Below are 19,763 nucleotides of genomic sequence, written 5' to 3' on the forward strand. Positions count from 1 at the left end.
GAAAAGGGGAGCATCAGAAACACTCGTGATTTCAACTAGAGCATTGGCAAACACAGAACACGTTACATTACATTATCTGACCCCATGCAAACACACTACTTGCCATTTTCAGGTTACAAAACTCTTTACCTTTTTTCCACAAAGAAAATGTCAGAACCCAAGTGTGTTATGTGTTTTGGTTTGGCAGAGGGTCCATGTCTGGTTCACACCATCACAGGGGATTTGCTGCGAGCTCTAGAGGGACCGGAAAACTATCAGTGTCCACGGCTCATCACAGTGACTAGCGAGGGCCACTGCATCATCTACTATGAGAGGGGCGGCTTCTGCAACTTCAGCATTAATGGAAAACCGCTTGCACAAATGGATGTGAATGACTCCACTCGGGTAAAAAATACTTGACTCAATAAAACAGGAATACATGAAGCTACTTAAATCTCATACAGTAAGACTTGAAATCTGCATGTCATCTTAATCTCAAATAATAATAATAATGCATTGAACTTATATAGCGCTTTTCTAGACACCCAAAGACGCTTTCACACACTCTCACAATCACACACTGCTAGTGATGGTAAGCTATTTGTAGCCACAGCCGCCCTGGGGAGGTCTGACAGGGTCGAGGCTGCCATTTGGCGCCGTCGGCCCCTCTGACCACCTCTAACACAGGCAAGTTGGGTGAAGTGTCTTGCCCAAGGACACAACAGCAGAATACCCCTGGCGGGAGCTGGAATCGAACCCATGACCCTCCGATCATGATGCAACCCGCTCTACCACCTGAGCTACTGCTGCCTAAATGGGATAGTAATGCTATTAATAAACAAAACAATGTGCCTGGTGCAGTGTTATATTACCCAAATCTTTTGTGAAACTAGTTGAGATAGAAATACCAAAAATCTGTGATACAATATTTGTTTGTAGACCCTGGATGTTAGTCACTACTTTGAAATGGTAAATGTTGGTCAGCAGTCTAGAAAAAAGAAGCCAAATGTATGAAAACTGGCTTTTTTAATAGCACATTTTTCATTCCGCTACAGGATACCAGTTGTCTGGATGTTGAACTTTTTTCTTTATACCTCCTTAAGGCAATTCTCCTGAGCAGTGATGGACACAACCTGGTGACAGGTGGAGATAACGGCATTGTGGAGGTATGGCAGGCATGTGATTTCAGAAAGCTCTACATGTACCCAGGATGTGATGCAGGCATCCGAGCCATGGACCTATCACATGATCAAAGGTAAGATCATTCAGTTCTGTCATAGTAATGGTAAATTAGGCTAAAGCATGATGTCGTTTTGTGGAGGCAACGCTTTCTGCCATCATTGGCATCTGCTAGATGTGAGTAAGGGTAATTTGACAAAAGATCTGCCAGAGTTCATTTAAAATTCAATTTTTAATTTTATGCAGTTTACAGTTGACAAAAAGAACTTGTGTAAATTTAAATAAACAGTAAGGACATATTCAGACTGTTTGAATGTCAGCCAATGGTTTTTCTCAGTTTGCTTCCGGTGTTTCAGAGATGTCAAGGACTATGAACCTAAAGATCCATCTTGTCCTCCACAGCTACAGGGCTTAAGATCCCTCTGCTATTACAGCTCCATATAAAATTAACTCTGATGCCTCTTACACACGGAGTGTGGGACAGATGCGGTCCTGTATCCGTACGTCTTCTGCATAGATCAAAAATCACTGAGTCCAATCATTCTTATCCCCGCTGCTTCACTGAGGGCACATTCTGATAAAGTCAAGAGGACCACATCATCTGCAAAAAGCAGAGACTGTCCTTAGGCCACCAAAACAGAGCTCCTCAACACCTTGGCTGCACCTAGAAATCCTGTCTATAAAAGTTATGAACAGAATCTGACAAAGAGCTGCCTTGACAGAGTCCAACTCTCACCGACTTTTGTTTTATTATTTAAAAAGTGGGATTGCAGAGTGTGTTCCAACTACAGAGGGATCACACTTCTGAGCCTCCCTGGTAAGGTCTATTCTGGGGTTCTGGAGAGGAGGGTCTGTAGTAGAGCTGAAACGATTCCTCGAGTACCTCGAATAATTCGAGTACAAAAAAATCCTCGAGTCAAATTCTCTGCCTCGAGGATTCGTTTAATTCATATTTAATTAATTCATGGCTTTGCAATCGCCCGGGGTCATGTTTCACCCGGACCGAAATAAGTGACGCACATGCCCACTGGACTGAATGCACACGCGAGTAGCGAATATAACTTAACTTTCTCTTAAGCCATGGCGGACAACTTGAACCCCGGTGGAGTGCGAAAAAGACCGAAAATGTCAAAGTTGTGGAACCATTTTTCACGTCGTAAGACGGAAAACGTAGTCCAGTATAAATACAGTAAAATGGATTTAGCCTAGCACAACACCCTATCATCCGTGCTGCAGCACCTGTAAATGTCACTTCTGCAAGCGGACTCGGAGCCTCTACAAGATAATGCATTTTAGCCTGTTTTTCTATATATTCTGCGGACTCTGCGACTTTTTCGTTTGTAGCGCTCAGTTTCAGCTCACACCTTACATCTGGTAGCAACACGTCGGACTTAAAATGTGCTAAAAAATAGCAGTTTTACACAACACGTCGGACTTTTTATTGTGTTATTGATGTCTGTTGTCCCTCGGGGTTTCTGCAGGAGGACACGGGTATTTATGAGTGGCGGAGGAAAACGAAAGAAAGTAAATACATGTTTTGTGATCAGTATAATTTGACAAAACCACAGCAAACATGCTTTTGGCAATCCTTGTTAGAGTGAGAAAAAAGTGTGGAAATTAAAACGGACGTGTGTTAATAGGGAAACAGCCGGCGAGCTGTTTGCGCCGTGAGCGGTTCTGGTTCTGTTTGGGCCGCAGCCGCTCGCAGCGTTATCCTCCTAGTTTTTGTCTGGCTTGCAGGCTAGCAGATTCTCACACGAGGGGAAAATCGGCTCAGGTTTACTTATTTTTTGCACAGGCATTTGTTTACTGTGAAGTAAAGTTGAAGTGCTGAAGTTATGCAAACTAATTTTGAATAAAACTTGAATAACTGGCAATTGCTTGCTCATTTTAAGAGGTCTTTCATAATTATAACATGCTATTGGATATCAAATCAAATCACTTTTATTGTCACGTCACATGTGCAGGTACACTGGTACAGTACATGCGAGTGAAATTCTTGTGTGCGAACTTCACAGCAACAGAGTTGTGCAAAAATACAGTAATGTAAAAACAAGTAAAATATAAAAATGGCTAATCTAAGTATACAAATGAATAAAGTAAACAATAAGATAAGAGATATAAAATGTACAGAGGTTGGTATGTGCAAAACAGTGGCATTAATGTACAGTATGGAGTGTGTAATGTTGGAACTTGGTGGAGCTCGCGACGAGGCAGCCATACTCGACGCCATCTTGGCTCATCAATGTATGATATAAAGGTTTACAAACACAAAAGGGTAATTTATTAGAGTACTCGATTAATCGAAAAAAAGATTCGATAGAGTACTCGATTACAAAAATATTCGATAGCTGCAGCCCTAGTCTGTAGGATTGTCCAACCTCGGATTCAGGAGGAACAATGTGGTTTTCATCCTGGCCGTGGAATACTGGACTAGCTCTATACCCTTAAGGGGATTTTGGAGGGTGTGTGGCAGTTTGCACAACCAATCTACATGTATCCCCCGGGGGTGCCCTGTGGGGGGTACTCTGGGAGTATGGGGTACCAGGCCCTTTGATACAGGCTGTTAGGTCCCTGTATGGCCAGTGTCAGAGCTTGGCTATCACAGATTCTGTTCATAACTTTCATGGACAGGATTTCTAGGCACAGCCAAGGTGTTGAGGGGATATGTTTTGGTGGCCTAAGGATCAGGTCTCTGCTTTTTGCAGATGATGTGGTCCTGCTGGCTTCATCGGACAGTGATCTCCAGCTTTTGCTGGAGCTGTTAGCAGCCGAGTGTGAAGTGGCTGGAATGAGAATCAGCTCCTCTAAATCTGAGACCATGGTCTTAAGTTGGAAAAGGGTAGAATGCCTTCTCCAGGTCGGGAATGAGGTCCTGCCTTAAGTGGAGGAGTTTAAGTATCTCGAGTCCTGTTTGACGGAAAGATGAAGCATGAGATCGATAGGTGGATTGGTGCTGCGTCTGCAGTGATGCGGGCATTGTACCGATCTGTCGTGGTGGAGAGCTGAACCGGAAGGCAAAGCTCTCCGTTTACCGGTCGATCTACGTTCCTAGCCTCACCTGTTTTGGGTAGTGACTGAAAGAACGAGACTGCGGATAGAAGCGGCCGGAATGAGTTTTCTCCGCAGAGTTGCTGGGCTCTCCCTTAGAGAGAGGGTGAGAAGCTCGGGCATCTGGTCAGGTTTTCAGGGCACATCCAACTGGGAGGAGACCCAAGGGAAGATCCAGGACACGCTGGAGAGCTTATGTTTCTCGGCTGGCCAGGGAAAGCCTTAGGATTCCCTGGAAGAGCTGGCTCAAGTAGCTGGGGAGAGGGAAGTCTGGGTGTCCTGGCTTAGGCTGTTGCCCCCGTAATCTGACTCCAGATAAGAGGCTGAAAATGGATGGATGGAGTTCACATAACTTTTACAGGTATTAGAAGTATTTTTGTCAAATTTCTAATCATTTGATGCTCTTGTGGGAGCAGATATCCAGAGATGTTCAGTGCGTGAACCACAGTCGGTGAGATTTGCAGTCTGTCTGGTAACCGTACGGAAACTGGACCACCTCTGTACCAAATTTTGTTAACGAGGCTTTACTCACCATAACTGCACAATCCAAGAAGACAGCATTGTTTGCTATTCTGTGTTTCTTTTACCAATGACAAGCTGCTTTAAAAAATGTCTTAAATATTTTAGGAACCCCGACTCAGATTGCAACCTTTTGCTTTAGTAAGTTGACATTAGGTTAGCACAATTGGGCTGAGTTCAAGTCTTTGCATTTACAGAGGGCCATTTCCAGTTGCTCTGTTCTTTGTGCTTAAGCATTTAAGCCTTTGAGCTGTATGTAGCAGTACAAGACAATAAACATGCAGAAAGACACACAAATGTACTTCTGACCTCCTGAATTCTCTATTTCTGAACACGTACTAAAACAATCTTTTCACTTAAAAATGTGTTTTCCAACATGACTTCATATGTTTGTATTCTTGCTTTTTATTGTTGTTCAGGACTTTAATCACAGGAATGGCATCAGGCAGCATTGTGGCATTTAATATCGATTTCAACCGATGGCACTACGAGCATCACAACAGATACTGAAGTGATTCAGAAGATACCAACCCATGACCAAGTTGGGCAGCAGAAATCAGCAGGGAGACTGCTAGGTGGAACTTTTGCTTAGAATAAAGAAAAAAGGTGACAAAAACATTCAGAATGTTTTCCTTTCAAACTGTGAAAAAATAAACAATGTTCTGTTGAGAATATACATAAAATTTGTTTGATATGTTTCAAACACTTTGTAGAACATAAGTTGATTTGTAATTATAGATGGTGTTGTTTTTATTTATTGTATAGGCTGAAAAGGATAAAACAATAAATAAATGTTGAAATTGTCCTAATCACATTTAGATGTTTGTTGGTTAGTTACACGAACAAAGTCAGTGTCTGCATCTATAGAATGTTTAAATGTTTGTGAAAAAATACGTCCACATCTGTTAAGTCAGACTTAATGTGAGCTTAGTTCTTTGTGATAAATGTTTTTGATATGTGAGAAAATTCATATTTATGTTAAAATTCAAACTCTTAAACTAAGAATGAGTAATTATTCCATTGATTTCAAACCCTGTGACCTGTGTATTCATGTAAGCAATATCACTTTGTTGCTGAAAAAGTCTAAGGAAGGTTTTCGTTTCTGTAGCATAGATCGTTCATTATTGATGAACGAAGATGAAAAGTACTTTATTTTTGGTAAAATTACCAAAGCTATCAAATCAAAGGATCGCTACGAGCTGTTCGTCTGTCACTCTTTAGACAAAAATATGCAAATTTTTCTTTATTTTAAAGATGGGTGCTACATGACAAACCAACCAAAAGCACTAATTTGGCATGCCAGGAAACTGAAGGCTTTGGATTTACTTTGCTTTCTTGTGGGATCATTTTGACTCTAAATTTAACTTAAGTTGTGCTGCAGCTTTTTTGGGATTTAAGATTGTAATTGCATCAAATTTTAATTATTTTTTATTAAAATAAAAAAATGTACCAGAGTCAATTTATTTAATCAAAGCAATGTTCTATAATAGTCTGGGATGCTTATGCTTGGATATACTGCCCTCTGCTGCTTAGGAATAGACTTACTTGTTTTTCCAGGGGAAAAATAGTTATGAAAGTGGATTTTTGAACCAACAGATTCATTTCCAGTTATTTTTAAGCATCTTTGCAGAGTTTACCCTAATAAAATGACTTTCAGTCTCTGTTTTAATAGGCCCAATACGTGTTTTCCAGATGAGGAAACATTTCCCAATATTAGGAACTGACCATCCAGGTGTTTTTCTTTCCTTTAAAAACTAAATATAAAAGCTGTTTTTACAGAAAAATAAACACGAACTTACATTTCTTATGACTTAAACATTCACACTTCAACCATTTTTTATATAGCACCTCAAGAACACACAAAAAAATAGACAGAAAAATGCAGCTCTTGGTGACATTCCCCATCCCCAAAACTAAAACACGCTCAAATGTTCAACAAACAGAAGCCAGCACAGGTACTGCTTCGGTCAAAAGAACATCACACAGAGATGATGGGAGTTTTTTGATGAATGAAATCATTGCTTAAGCTTAAAGTAAGTTTGACAGGAAGAACTGTTGAATTTTTACATGTGAACATAATCAATGTTACAGCAATTGCTCTGTCTGGGGACATTCTCCGTGGTCTCCCCATTTTTTTTTAATGGGGCTAGTTATTTTGTGCCAAAGCAATACCTTCAATAGAAATGTCATTGACTGCTCAGCACCAACATTCATCTGCACCCCAGCATTACAGCAAAACACACCATAGAAAAAGCTCAAAACGTCCCTACTTTGAAAAAGGCTCATCACACATTAATGTTTCTTTCAAATGACTGACTACACGACAAATAAGTGTCGCCCCAAAACAAGGCAATCAAGGAGTCACACTGTTAATGAAAGATGTGAATCAGATTGAAATGTTATGTTATAGAACCTACTAACGTTTCCTTTAGAAAATAATTTCTAGTAATTCTCCCAACAATATGTAATCTAACCACCAGAGGGCTCTAAAGTACAGAGTAATAGTTTTTTCAGGACAAGTGCTGCTTTGAGAGAGACAAACGTGGCAATATTCTGTTACATCTAGACAACATTCAGCCACTTTTTAAAAAATTCTCCATTTGCAAATTGAATCAACACAGTGGCATACGCTCAAACATTTCTGCTGTCTTTGTCCCACATTTAGGCTCAAGCACACATTTGTAAAATCAACATTCAGAAGATATAAAAAAAATGTGCAGAAGAAAAGCTGTTTTGGGTCTGGCCTTTCCATAAATAAGTACAGGTTAGGTTGTTATGAACATGGAATTTCACAGAGATGCCTCAAGAGAATCGTTCAAATCACATGATTTACCCACTTTAATGTTCTTGCATGCTATTAAACTTTACTATTCATGAGTTTTATTTTATAAACAGTATCAATGAACAGCGATGGACAGCAGTTTGACCATATCTTAGATTTTTCAGACTAGGCCTTGATCTCCAGAAACTTGTTACAACGGAGAAGTGGGTGAGCGAACAGTGTGAGCCGAACTCGGAGAACCATCTTCAGACTTGGGAGTGAGCCCAGCAGGGGACACGATGGGGTTAGTGCTGTGTGGGAAGTTGGGAGCGTGCTTTACATCCTGGTGGCATCTTCGTCGGAAAACTTGCTCCTTTTTATCAAGTGGCGTGGCCTGAGAGGGCAACACAGCAGCACAGGTTAGGTTCTCCATGAAACCAGAAAGGAAGGGTAGCATCCATGTACTAAGATATGACAATTATAGATGAGCCAACGCTGACATGCAAAAGCTGTAACTGATTTAACTCATTGAAGCACAATAATTGACAAAGTAAGGGAGATGACATCAGATCCTGGGTGTAATGCAGTTGCATTACAAAGACAACTTTTGAATGCAAGGTGAAAATCAACATGCTAAGAAGAAACTACCAACAGCACAAAGAGTGAGATGAAGTAATGCAAGAAATTGATGACACACAAAATGAACTGTTGATAGATGATGGGTAAAATCCTTTGGGGAGTGGGGAAATTGAGACTGCCAGCACTTTGCCATGGAAGCACTCACTGCACTTTAGCACTTTGCTTGGTCATACCTTATCCAACATAATCCTGGATGCTGGTTTTGGTCCAAAGACCCTGACTTCTGCAGGGTTAAGTCCTGGTGCGGCTGTGCAGAAGGAGATGAACGCAACTCAGAGGATCACGTTGAACTCACATGCATTGATGACCTGATCATCACAGAGCTGCTTTGATAGTGGCAGAAGAATGACACCAGCAGTGGAAACTGGGATTTTCCTAAACAATAAATGATCTAGGGCCATTTATCCACATGTGGAAATGCAGCAGAATGCTACTCATTTCATCCTTCTGTGTCAAAAATAATGACAAGCATCTCACCAAACGCTCAGCTTTGAAACAATCGAGAGAAAATTATGTCAACTTCACCTAATGAGCACAACAGACCACCAAACAACAGTGCTGACAGTCTAGGATGACAGGCAAGAGTAAACAAAAAGGCATGGTAGTGAGACAAGGTGCCCATTAACAAGCAAATAATACCAGCAAATGTGATTGTTTAAAAAAAACACAAGAAGCATGTAAAAAAAAAAAGATTAAAGGGAGACTAGACAGTTTAGTCTTGCTTTTAGCAAATGCGGTATTCAGGCCACAGCGGGTGGTGGGGGTCAGAGTGACATTTCATTAACCCTGTAAAGGGTTATTCACTGGCTCAAGAAACTGATTTAAAATACTAAAAAGTTGCAAAGTATCCCTTTAAATGTTTTTTGTGTGTGGAATTATAACGCATGAAAAAAATGCTAAAAGATATTAAAAACAGAAATATATTAAGTGTCGGTGTGTGGAGGGGTACAGATGAGTGCTTACTGTAATCACTGAAACTCCAGCTGTTGTGTTGCTGATCTTGGGTCCATAGTTGAAATGTTGCTTTATTTTTCCAGCCACAGGAAGTTGGTGTTCCCTCTCTGATAAACCATCACCCTAAAAATACAGACGGCAAGCTTCATCATCTCCATCACTTTCATTGCAGCATCATCTTCCCCATCTATACAGTTGTGTGTGTGTGTGTTCAGTGAAAGGTTGGACTTACATTGACCCAGGGGTGATCAATCACATGCACAGCTGTGTATCTCTGCTCCACCACTACCTGCAGCATCCCACTGATCAGAGCCTAAACACGGATATGTTGCCAATAAAAATCTATATATAGCCTGAAACATAACAGCATCTGATCCAAGTGTTTGGGGTGTTTCATATAGAACTTAATCATGGTAGATGAGAGCACACAACCTTTGCAGAGGCAGAAATATTGTCCCAGAATGGTGCTGGAAAGTCAAGCTCGCCCTTCAAAATTTGTTCAAAAAGGGCCTCCTGGTCTTCACCGGAGCTGAAATAATTTAAAATATACATCGTGCAAACTTTAAACCCAAGTTACACCACAATATCGCCTATAATGAGACAGTTACTAATCTCTAAAGCAGGAGTACGTACCTACGGAAAGGGGGGAAGCCACAGAGCAGTATGTAAGTGATGATTCCAGCAGCCCAAATGTCAACTTTAAGGCCGTAACTGTAAATTACAAAAGGGTTTGAGAGAACTGCTCTAGTTCACATGTTCCAGTTTACTGCAGCTGTTTCAGATTATTCACAATTGTTGCGTCGTGTCTCACCCTGTTTCAGCAATAATCTCTGGTGCTACATAGGTAGGTGTTCCACAAACAGCATACAGGGGACCATTGACAACAGTAGCCAGGCCAAAATCGCCCAACTTCAGAGATTTGCTGCCATCCTGATGCTCGTACACCTGTGAAATAAAGGCCGTTTCACAATATGCATACTTGTCTGTACGTGTGTACTCACGTCCTTGTGAAACATCAACTGTTCCAGTCCTAAATATGCCTCATGGCAAGTTTACTCAAAGATCCCCGATGTGTTATTGCTCCACCCATTGTATCAAGGATGCATCAATGCATCCTTCTGCCGACTTGGGACAGCAAAGTATCCCACAATACATTGTGTTGCAACCGTTGTACTCAGTGTCAGAGCAGAAATCTAAAAACTGTTTTGTATCAAACATTTGATTAAAGGAATAAGTTGTCGGTTGTTGTAAATAATTGTGTGTAACCTGTAAAACTTGCTGTGTGTATTTTGGGTTTCCTTTTCACGATCCCTCCAAATGCTAGCTAGCTAACCTACTTTCAAAATAAAAGCAAAGTAGCTGTTTTGATGAAAAAAAAATGCATAATTTAACCGCAGAACATTCTGGCATTGTATCAGTTTAGATCAAAAGTGGACAAAATATAATACAGATAAAGGGGTTTCGTTTCACTAGAAACAAGCTGCACTTGTTGCCATGACGCAGCGGGGTACGGTTCTGTTACAAATGCTGTACTTGTCCTCCTATACTCGGTAGAAAATACTTGTCTAGTACATAAGAATGTACTGAGAAATGGCCAAAGTGATAAAGTCAATAAATAACAGCTATTAAAAGTTTCATTGTAAGGCTTGTTGCGTTTAAAACAAACGTTAAACCCCAAACCTGATGATGCCGTAACCAAAAACTTCTCGTAATAGATTACTTTAAATTTAATATTGGCAATTGTGAGTTTTTCAGTCATCAATGCAATCATCTTCTATGTCTGCTTCTTCCTATAAGGGCCGTGGGGAGCCATGCCCATCTCCGGCAGTTTATGGATCACACACCAAAACGAGTGCCGCTATCCAGCATGTTTCAGTTGTTTCTGTGCTCCAACACACCTAATTCAATGGACAAATCATCTATTCACCATGTTGTCAAGCTCTACAGAAGCCTGTTAACTTACTGACTAAAATCACGTGGATCAAGCTGGCACCCCACCCACATCAGAAATCCACGTAAATGGGTGGAGTGGTTAGTGCTGCGTTTGTGTTCATTTGTGCTGCTGTGGTCTTCCACTTTTATTTTGGGGCGATGACTTCACCAGACACACTCGACCAGAAGGTCGCAGGTCATAACCTCTTCTACCTTTAGATGAGTGACAAAGGTTTACCTCTCCGTTTAGGTGGACTGAATAAACTCATTTAGGTTAGAATCTCTGTCATATTTTAGATTTAGTGAACAAAACAAATTCTAACCCACATCAAACTCAGTTTTTAAATGTATTAAATGATCTATTCCATACAATTTTATTCAAAAAAATAAAAAGATTGAAATTAAAAAGAAGGAAACACGATGTGTCAGGGAAGTTTTGTAAAGTAGCACTTACCAACAGATTTTCTGGTTTGATGTCTCTATGGACAATATTGAGACTGTGAAGGTACTTGATGGCACTTGCCAAGTTGAACAGCATACAGCTGGCATCACGCTCGGTGTATTTGTTGGAAGACGTAATGGCATCAAAGAGATCTCCTCCCTGGAGAAATGGTTACATGAACACGTTCACTTAATGTAGATTTAGGACAACCCTAGCTTTGTATAACAAGCCTCTGGATCAAACAAAAACAAAATGTACACATTTTAAAGTCATTTAAAAACTGCAGAATTATTTTTTTGCCAGACACAACGGATGGAGAGTACCTTAACCAGCTCCATAACAAGATAAAGCTCACTGCGAGTGTCCATTTCCTCAATCAAAAGCACAATGTTTGGATGTTTCACACGCCGAAGGATGGATACTTCACTCTGTATCATGTGCTCCTGAGTGATGCATGAATTTTAAAGACACAGTTTAGTCAAACAGAACAATTTCAGGAAATAACGCAGGCCTCAGTTATCGTGTGAATAACAAAAAGAAATAGGGCAACTTGAGCTGTTCATTTGAATTACAACAGCTTAGGAACTGCAATGCTTCTGTGATAGTGGTCAAAATCATTCAATAGATAATAAAAAAAGTTGCAATATTTTATTTTTCATATCACCCAGCACTAAAACCCCTCAAAAAACTCATTGGCACCAATTTAGTAATTGGGTACATTTTCAGAAAGTTGGAAGCATACACACCTTTCCCTTGCATTTCTCTTTGTTAATGACTTTGAGAGCATACTCTCTACCAGTTGATCTTTCCACACACTCTCGAACCACAGCAAAGTTCCCATCACCTAAAACCCTTCCAATTTTGTACCGGTCTGCTATGGAGCCAGGAAACGAGGAGCCCTCCTCCAAATGTTCAGCTTTAAAACAATATTAGAGACATTTAAAGACATTTACCTGCTAGTAACTTTCTTTGTGGGAACACTGTTACTGAATGTCCTACCTTCATTACTGGGCCCATCCCATTCATCCATTGAGCTGCATATCTTAGTAGAGGCTAATGAGAGTGAAGATCCACTGTGTAGAGAGCCCTGGAAGGACAGGACATACAGTATAAGCTGTTTTTACAGGACCATAGCGTTTGCAAAACGGGACTTGCTGCGGCTCCCTGGGGAGGATTTTGGCATTTATAGTAGCAAAGCTGAAGCTAGAATAAACTGCCGTCCGGCACCTCTCAAACCAAGACGGGAGAAAAGGAAGGTTGCTGGCATAGAGAGCTGGTATCCAGCACGTTGTAGTTTTAACCCTGCTTCAACACACTTGATTTCAATTAGTAGGTGATTTACGGGCTTCTGCAGAGCCTGATGATCTGCTGCGCAGCTGATTTAACCACAGAATCAATTGTGTTGGACTGGAGAAACCACTAATACCTACTGGATACCGGCCCTCCAGGCCCGCAATTGAATAACCCTGGTTTAGATTGTTTATTCAGATCTACTCCTAAAGAACATTTAAATAGCTACAAAATAACCACAGAACTGTTCCTACCTGCCGTCTTCTGAGGCTAGCTGGACTAGTTGCAGAGGGACTTGGAGACTTTCCAGAACGAGGTGTGGACAGCTGACTGCCTGCTGTCCCATTAGCTGTTAGAAAAAGCCAAATGTGACACACATATGTAAGAAAATAAATGGTGATTGTGTTTTTTATTGCCAGGACTTAAGACAGACTTACTTGAGCCAGGAGAAGAGGGAGACTTACTTCGGAGGGAAATCCCACCACCTCTTGGGGAAGAGCGACCATGAATTGAAGGGAGCCGACCGTACGATGATGATTTAGTCACCCTGCAGTCTGCAAAGCAGCACATTTGCAATACAGAATATTTATTTGGCCATTTTTTATAATGTACTGAGACACAGGCATGAAAAAACAGTAGGTTAATGTCTGGAACCTGATACCACTCTGACACCATTCTCACACCAATCAAAGCATCACTTACCATTTTCATCCAAACTGAAATCATCTTGGTAGCGGAACTTCTCAGGGCCACAAGCAAAGAATATGTCATCTTCCCCAAAGAAATCTTGAAGACATGTGACCTGACAAAGACATTTTTGTCAGTTTCAACCCAAAAGCCAGTCTCCCAATGCATCTTTAGAACGATCCCTGAATTGAAAGCAAAGGTTATGTTTCTTCAAATACTAAACCATTTACAATCCAAATCACATTAACACAAATTACTATTAGCTGGAGCACCATATATAAATCCAGACGAATGTTTCCCTTTCAAAAGTTAGAAGTCATTTTATTCCTATTGTATGACAGAAAACACAGAACTACTTTAATTGGTGAACAAGGCACAAGCGTGTTCATTTCCTCGAAGACATTCTGGCTGCTTTTGTAGACAAATGACATCAAGTGGATAACTGAATATAACAAATGTGCTAACAATAAAACACTACTAATTACAATGTCTCAAAAATCAGTATAAGATTCATAGACTGGCTTTAAAAGCAACAAAAAGCCTGAAAATAGAGGTCAAAGGTCATTCAAACACAAAGCAAATAGGAGGAGGGATTATTGTAGTCTTGTGGTGCAGATGGCCTCATTACTCATCACTGGCATCCCTCCCCTATTTTCTTCTATTTAAATAAAAATATGTGACTGAGGCAAAATGATGATTTAAACGTACAACAAAGTAAATATGTTTATCATTGGAAATAAGAACCTTACAACAAGCTCTTTTTTGCCTTCTGACTCAGTGGCACAACATCTCCAATAACCATTAAGCCCGGCTGACACACACAATTACCAAGGTCTAGAAGCATCCTGCATTAAATATTGATTGTCAAGATTTGATTTATGGTTTATTTTTCAATTCCTAGCCATTAGAAGCCAGGATTATATAATTGAGCAGCTAAATGTCAACACAACTCTGTTTTAAAAGGTTGTAATTAAAAAACATCCCAATATTATAGGATGTTTGGACACTGATGCATTTCGAGGTAAAATATAACACTGTATAAACTATCACTCAGTTGTGTTGAGAGAATGATTAAAACTAATTCACAAGGGGTTCAGCAGCAAAAAGCCCCATTATTATTACTATTATTACCATAACCTAAGCAACATATGTGACCAAAGAATCTATTATGAGAAGTCGGAACCAATGTTAGTAAGAAAATAACTAACTGACGAGGAAATTTTCGATTTTGAACTGCTTCAGAAAGCTAAATATATCCAGCCACGATCAACCAGACCTGAAAACCAAAGCAGTTGGTTTATTAAAGGTTAAACGCCCATCAGAACCGGCCCTTTGATCCCTGTGGGTGCCCTTTTGGCCATCTGGAGGCACAACATGACAAAAAGTTCTTAATATGGAGCAGAAACAGAATGGTGTAGAGGCTCATTTCCAGCCATGCGAAGCAGCTTATTACTTGGAATGGATGACAAAATGTTTTCATGGTGTTCAAGGTAGCTAGTTTTGTTTCCTTTGCAGTAACAACCTCCTCCAAAGGGTATACACAAAACTGTTACCTTTGCATATTTTCACACACTGGGTTCTATCCTGGGAATATATTTAGGACATTTGCTTCATCTTGCTGCTTTGTGCACGGTGAAGCTCAAAAACCCATGTGTGTGCACTCCTGCAGGTTCATTTAGCTTACATCAGTAAGCAAAACATGTTCTTTAGCAAACGTATTTATTAAATGTAAGATTCAAGTTACTCATAATGATTGCATGTGCATATTACTCAGGAAACCAAGATGGCACAGTGCAAGTGAGATGTTTTGTCGGTGCATTTCCTGGTATGATGAAAAATATGATCTACAAATGTGTTGACTACAGGTAACTCCATCATTAAGCATTTGACTGAGCTTAGTGATGTGCAGTATCCTTCAAGTATGTGGACAAATTGGTATAGTTGTCTTTTTAATTAGTGTTTTGTTTTTAATATGTCAGTTTTTATGTCTTATATTTATAATGGATTTTTGAATCTGTAAAAAAAAAGGATTCCATAGCAACATTTGCTAGAAACCTGCAAAAATGGTCACAGCCACCGATGACTGAACATGTATATTTATAAACAAATTTCAAATCATTGATTTTTTTTATCATAAATTCATTATAGGCCTTCCACATTATTTTTTAGCCAATTATTAACTTCCTATGATAGCCAATAGTTGCCTAATTCATAATGATCACCATCTAGAAAGATCTAGTCCATCTATAGTCGTATGTTTTGGAGCCAAGAATCAGAGCGGATTTTCCAATCGGATTTCATTATTGAATAGTTTTCTACTGTTGGTAGGAATACGAGACGGAGTCCTAGAAACCCATTTCTCATAATACATTTAGGAAATATTCCCAGCTGACTTTAAACGTACTGGACTGCCCTTCTACTTGGGAAAGGAAGCAATTCCCAGAGAAGCGACTGAAGAACAGAGCGCTGCTTTAATGTGCTGGATTAAACTTCTAATGTGGGTGAGATGAGATGGTTCTCATTTTAGCAACTAATGTTTCAGTGGCTGAGAAACATGGAAAAGATTACAGCACGGTGTAAAATGCACAGCACCTTTGATGGCTACAACTGGTTCTGTCTGACTTAAAATAAGGGAATGAAGTCAGAGATAGCAAATGCAGCTGACATTTTGACAGACACGGTTGGTTAGTGAAGCTTATTGTGCCTCTGGTTACATAAATAAATTAATGCAGGGGGATCAAACTAAATGTTGCAAATATCAAACAACAGGCCCATTTCCACTCTCAGAACTTCCGGGTAAATTTACCGGACCCACGCGTCATGGGCATGTCTTTATGTCACAGGGCCTTCCTGAAAAGACCAGTTTCTGTGCCATTTCAGGAGCCAACAGAGTACCTGAAACGGAGAGTACCGTATGTACTTGGAAAGGCCTGGAGGAATCGCTGAGCATGATTTATGGTTAACTCATGCAGATGGATCATAACTCCATAGGAACTGATGTTGGCAGATGTCGTAACAACAAATAGAATTTGAAAATTGGAAGAGTTGCAGATGATGCAGGGCAGAAGAAATAGTTGTTCATGCTACTTTTAAAAAATTGCTATTTCTAAACTCCTAATGTTGAAAAATGTGGCTGAAATCCCCCCACAACACTATAATTTACGCCAGCTTTGTGGTCTCACAAAGCATCGTAAAAACTGTTCCTTCTGGTCATCAAACATTGTTTTTTTTACATCGCACAGCTGCTCTCTCAGTCTCCTAAATGGAATAAATTACAGTATACTTTGACAGAATTTTATTGTTATTAATGTTCATAGATGCCTTTGGACACTGATTTGTGATGTCGCTCATTGCTGGAATGATCACAACATGCAGACGTCAAAGCAAAGTCCTGAAAGGGTCGACTTTGTATGGTGACATAATGGCTGAGAAGACCAAGCAATTGTATCTCCGTGTGACTTTTACCCCTCCCAGGAAATTCTACAACTCCTATAGTAGACACACTGCTAAAGCTCAAGTCCATTCAACTGCTTTTTGAATAAGTTCAAGACCCCCAAAGTTACTGGAACTTAGTAAGACCCCATTTTAAACTCACGTTTACAATGTGATGTTCCAAATTTAAACATTTCTTAAATGAGCAGAAAGATCTGAGCTTCACAATGAGACCTACCATTTTGCCATCAATGGTGTATATTCTTCTGACAACTCCAGAGTCCAGCTTCACGGCATCTGTGATGTCAGTCATGACTTGCTCAAAGGAGTGTGCAGTCTTCTTGTTGAGCAAGATGCGCACAGCCTTGCGAGGTTTTACACCGCTTCGGACAATCGTTACCAGTTTGGGCTTTATGAAGTCTTTGCTCTCCCTGGTTTCTGGGGACCCAGCCTTGGCACTACCGAGAGAAGACGGATCACGAGCAGACACTGCAGTCCTGGCACCTACTGACCAGTTGGGATTTACATTCTTTGTGTACTCCAGCTTTTTGAAGGGCTCTATAGATGCACAGACGTAACTCTCACCTGCAGAAAATTAGGATAACTAATTTTAGTGGGAAAATGCAAACAGTTTTTTTCTTTGAAGACTGAGAAACAAACACATTTATTATGTTTTTAAAGTGACAATGTGTGGTTTTTACCATTAATCTCTGGAAATATCCATCAAAATGTTGTTGTAAATGAATGAAAAGATGCCCAGTTGTTGAAAAGAATTGACAGTTTTATAACATCTAACCATAAAAATCTGTTCTAAAATACATGGGGGTAGGTCTAAGTCTCTGGGCGATGCTATATTGGATGCCATGTTTCCTTATACGGAAGCCCATGAGGTCAAAACACATTTACTGATTTGTAACAAATGGTTACAAAACGTTCACCAATAATAAACGTTGTGTTTTACACATTTCCCTTTTTACTAATTGCCAGTGATGAAAGGGAGACTGATGTGCTTGTCATTTTGCTGGAGGTTGCACTCCCAGGGTTTTTTGACCCTAATGGCCATCCGTTGGTAAGGTCTTATTTGAACACAAAATATTGCTTGCTTGCAATGATTTAGGTATGTACTGCCTCATATCACCAGGGAAATTACACACTGTCACTTTAAAATAACTTTACATTACAATTCAAAGCTTGAGTAAAAAAAAGCTCACCTTCAACCAGCTGGTCCATGCTGGTAATCCTGGTTTCCCCATCAATGGTATAAATGGTCCTGACTCCCTGGGGCAAATTGACATTATCTGACAGACATCTTGTGAGGTCTGCAAGGAGGGCTTCTATGGACCTAAATCTCTCCTGAGAAATGGCATACACTATCCCTTTGAAATAGCGGTCACCATTGCGGTAGAAACGGATCTTCTTGGCCTTCTTTTCTGAGCTCAGAGCTTGCAGTGTCCTGGTTCTGTACAGGCTGCAGTGAGCACTATGAGTGGGACTGGGGAGACCATTACCTCTTGAGCCCCGTCTGGTGTATCTTTGAGCCTTGTCCCGCTCATCAAAGTGCTCCAGCTCCATGTTGTGCTATTTATATCTAAATAAAGAAAAACAGATTGCTTACACTTTCTAATAAGCCAGTTTGAACCCACATGATAGCCACATTGGAGCATTAGAGCTTTTGCACCTGACCTGATTCATGCAAAATGGGATGCTGCAAATGCTAATAAACACAAAATGAAGAAACATGTCACACCCATTGTATGCTCCCTAATGTGTCTCAATCATGTCATGAAAGATTCATCTACATTTCATATAGATAATCAAATTAATGCAATTAAATGTTTGAACATCCAGAGCAAGCAGCATTTTTAAAATTAATGATTCAGACCAAGATTTTCTCCTTTCTGGGTAACATCTTACCTTTAAGGTGAGGGGAGATGCGATCAAACGGAATCCAGGAGCAGAAAAGTGCAGGAATAATCTTACTTATGTGATGCTTTGGGTGAAGCGTGCATCCCTTTGTTGCCCTGTGATGACGGAGCTCTGCCTTCCTGCTGTGTGTCTGCTCACATGCGGGTTGGAGGCAGGGCAGCCGGTGTCCTCCGCCCTCCCTCTTTACTCCTGCTCCATTGCGGTGATTTAGCAGACCGCTAAAGGTGTCAGCCTGCCTCGTGCACGCTAATGTCGGGAGCACGCGCTCAAAGAACCACCGCCGCGCCTTAGCTGATGCGCGCTCACGTAACCTTACATTAGGAAAGCAAATATCTCTAAAATGCAGTTCGCAAGTCGAAATTATCTCACTAATTTATGCAATTCTTTCTATATGGGTCTGCTGGGGGCCAAATTTCCATAACAACAAGGTTACGCGGGAAATATTTTTTTAAAAAGAGCTAAATGTGAGAAACATTAATAGTCGTTTTTTTTTCATTTCAAATACTTATCTCAGATGTGATGTTTTGTACTGTTTTAAACTAAAATATCTCGAAGGTTTTAATTATTATTTACCTGACTACAGTCTACTACTCACCTGACATCAAATTTCCCCCCACAGCGGATCCAGTTCCTGGTGAGGCCCACTAACAAAGGTGCATAGCATTTGTTATGATTGGCTTTCCTGAACGTGACAAGAACGTGACGTTTGAGTTTCAAATTTACAGGAACTTTTAGTTGGTCTTCACCCTGGATGTGTGTGTGTGTGTGTGTGTGTGTGTGTGTGTGTGTGTGTGTGTGTGTGTGTGTGTGTGTGTGTGTGTGTCTCCAACCAGCTTACAAAAAATTTGACTTCACAGTCCAGTTAATTGGTTTTCAATTAAAACAGGTCATACACTAATGTATAATTCTATAGAGTGGAAAGAAATGACTAATTACTTAAATATTCCGTCTATAGGTCTCATAACACGGTAT

At 40.3% G+C, this 19,763-nt stretch overlaps 2 protein-coding genes across 9 annotated transcripts in view; one reads left to right on the forward strand and one right to left on the reverse strand.

Annotated features, from left to right (window-relative positions):
- nbeab (neurobeachin b) overlaps positions 1 to 5,374 on the forward strand; it is a 279,564-nt gene extending 274,190 nt beyond the window's left edge. For all 6 annotated transcript variants that reach the window (XM_015951379.3, XM_015951381.3, XM_015951380.3 and 3 more), the window contains 3 exons: positions 188 to 384; positions 1,083 to 1,234; positions 5,148 to 5,374. In XM_015951379.3, coding sequence (XP_015806865.2) covers positions 188 to 384; positions 1,083 to 1,234; positions 5,148 to 5,238 — 440 coding nt within the window. In that variant the 3' untranslated portion in view covers positions 5,239 to 5,374. The remainder of the gene's footprint in view (positions 1 to 187; positions 385 to 1,082; positions 1,235 to 5,147) is intronic.
- A 2,211-nt stretch (positions 5,375 to 7,585) lies between these two features.
- Positions 7,586 to 18,919, reverse strand: dclk1b (doublecortin-like kinase 1b). Of its 3 annotated transcripts, XM_015951385.3 has the most exons (17): positions 18,780 to 18,919; positions 18,077 to 18,453; positions 17,104 to 17,450; positions 13,449 to 13,548; positions 13,184 to 13,300; positions 13,001 to 13,095; positions 12,456 to 12,543; positions 12,203 to 12,372; positions 11,780 to 11,899; positions 11,469 to 11,615; positions 9,894 to 10,027; positions 9,716 to 9,793; positions 9,515 to 9,611; positions 9,315 to 9,395; positions 9,092 to 9,205; positions 8,302 to 8,375; positions 7,586 to 7,883 (listed from the first exon to the last, which is right to left on the reverse strand). In XM_015951385.3, the coding sequence occupies exons 2-17, from the start codon at positions 18,435 to 18,437 to the stop codon at positions 7,826 to 7,828; spliced, it is 2,181 nt and encodes a 726-aa protein (XP_015806871.1). In that variant the 5' UTR covers positions 18,438 to 18,453; positions 18,780 to 18,919; the 3' UTR covers positions 7,586 to 7,825. The 3 variants fall into 3 exon arrangements, with proteins under 3 accessions (XP_015806871.1, XP_015806870.1, XP_015806869.1); XM_015951384.3 differs by lacking the exon at positions 8,302 to 8,375 and having other exon boundaries at positions 13,211 to 13,300; XM_015951383.3 differs by lacking the exon at positions 8,302 to 8,375.
- Between the last annotated feature and the right edge of the window lie 844 nt (positions 18,920 to 19,763).

Source organism: Nothobranchius furzeri, chromosome 13, assembly GCF_043380555.1.
Source record: "Nothobranchius furzeri strain GRZ-AD chromosome 13, NfurGRZ-RIMD1, whole genome shotgun sequence".
NCBI lineage: Eukaryota > Metazoa > Chordata > Actinopteri > Cyprinodontiformes > Nothobranchiidae > Nothobranchius > Nothobranchius furzeri.

What these genes read in the sequence shown, in the direction of transcription:
- dclk1b (XM_015951383.3), bottom strand. Translation starts at nt 18,437, where the DNA reads ATGGAGCTGGAGCACTTTGATGAGCGGGACAAGGCTCAAAGATACACC. An exon ending in CTAGCCTCAGAAGACGGCAG is followed by an intron (nt 12,544 to 13,000) that starts GTAGGAACAGTT and finishes CTGTCCTTCCAG; the next exon opens with GGCTCTCTACACAGTGGATC. An exon ending in AAGAGAAATGCAAGGGAAAG is followed by an intron (nt 11,900 to 12,202) that starts GTGTGTATGCTT and finishes TGCATCACTCAG; the next exon opens with GAGCACATGATACAGAGTGA.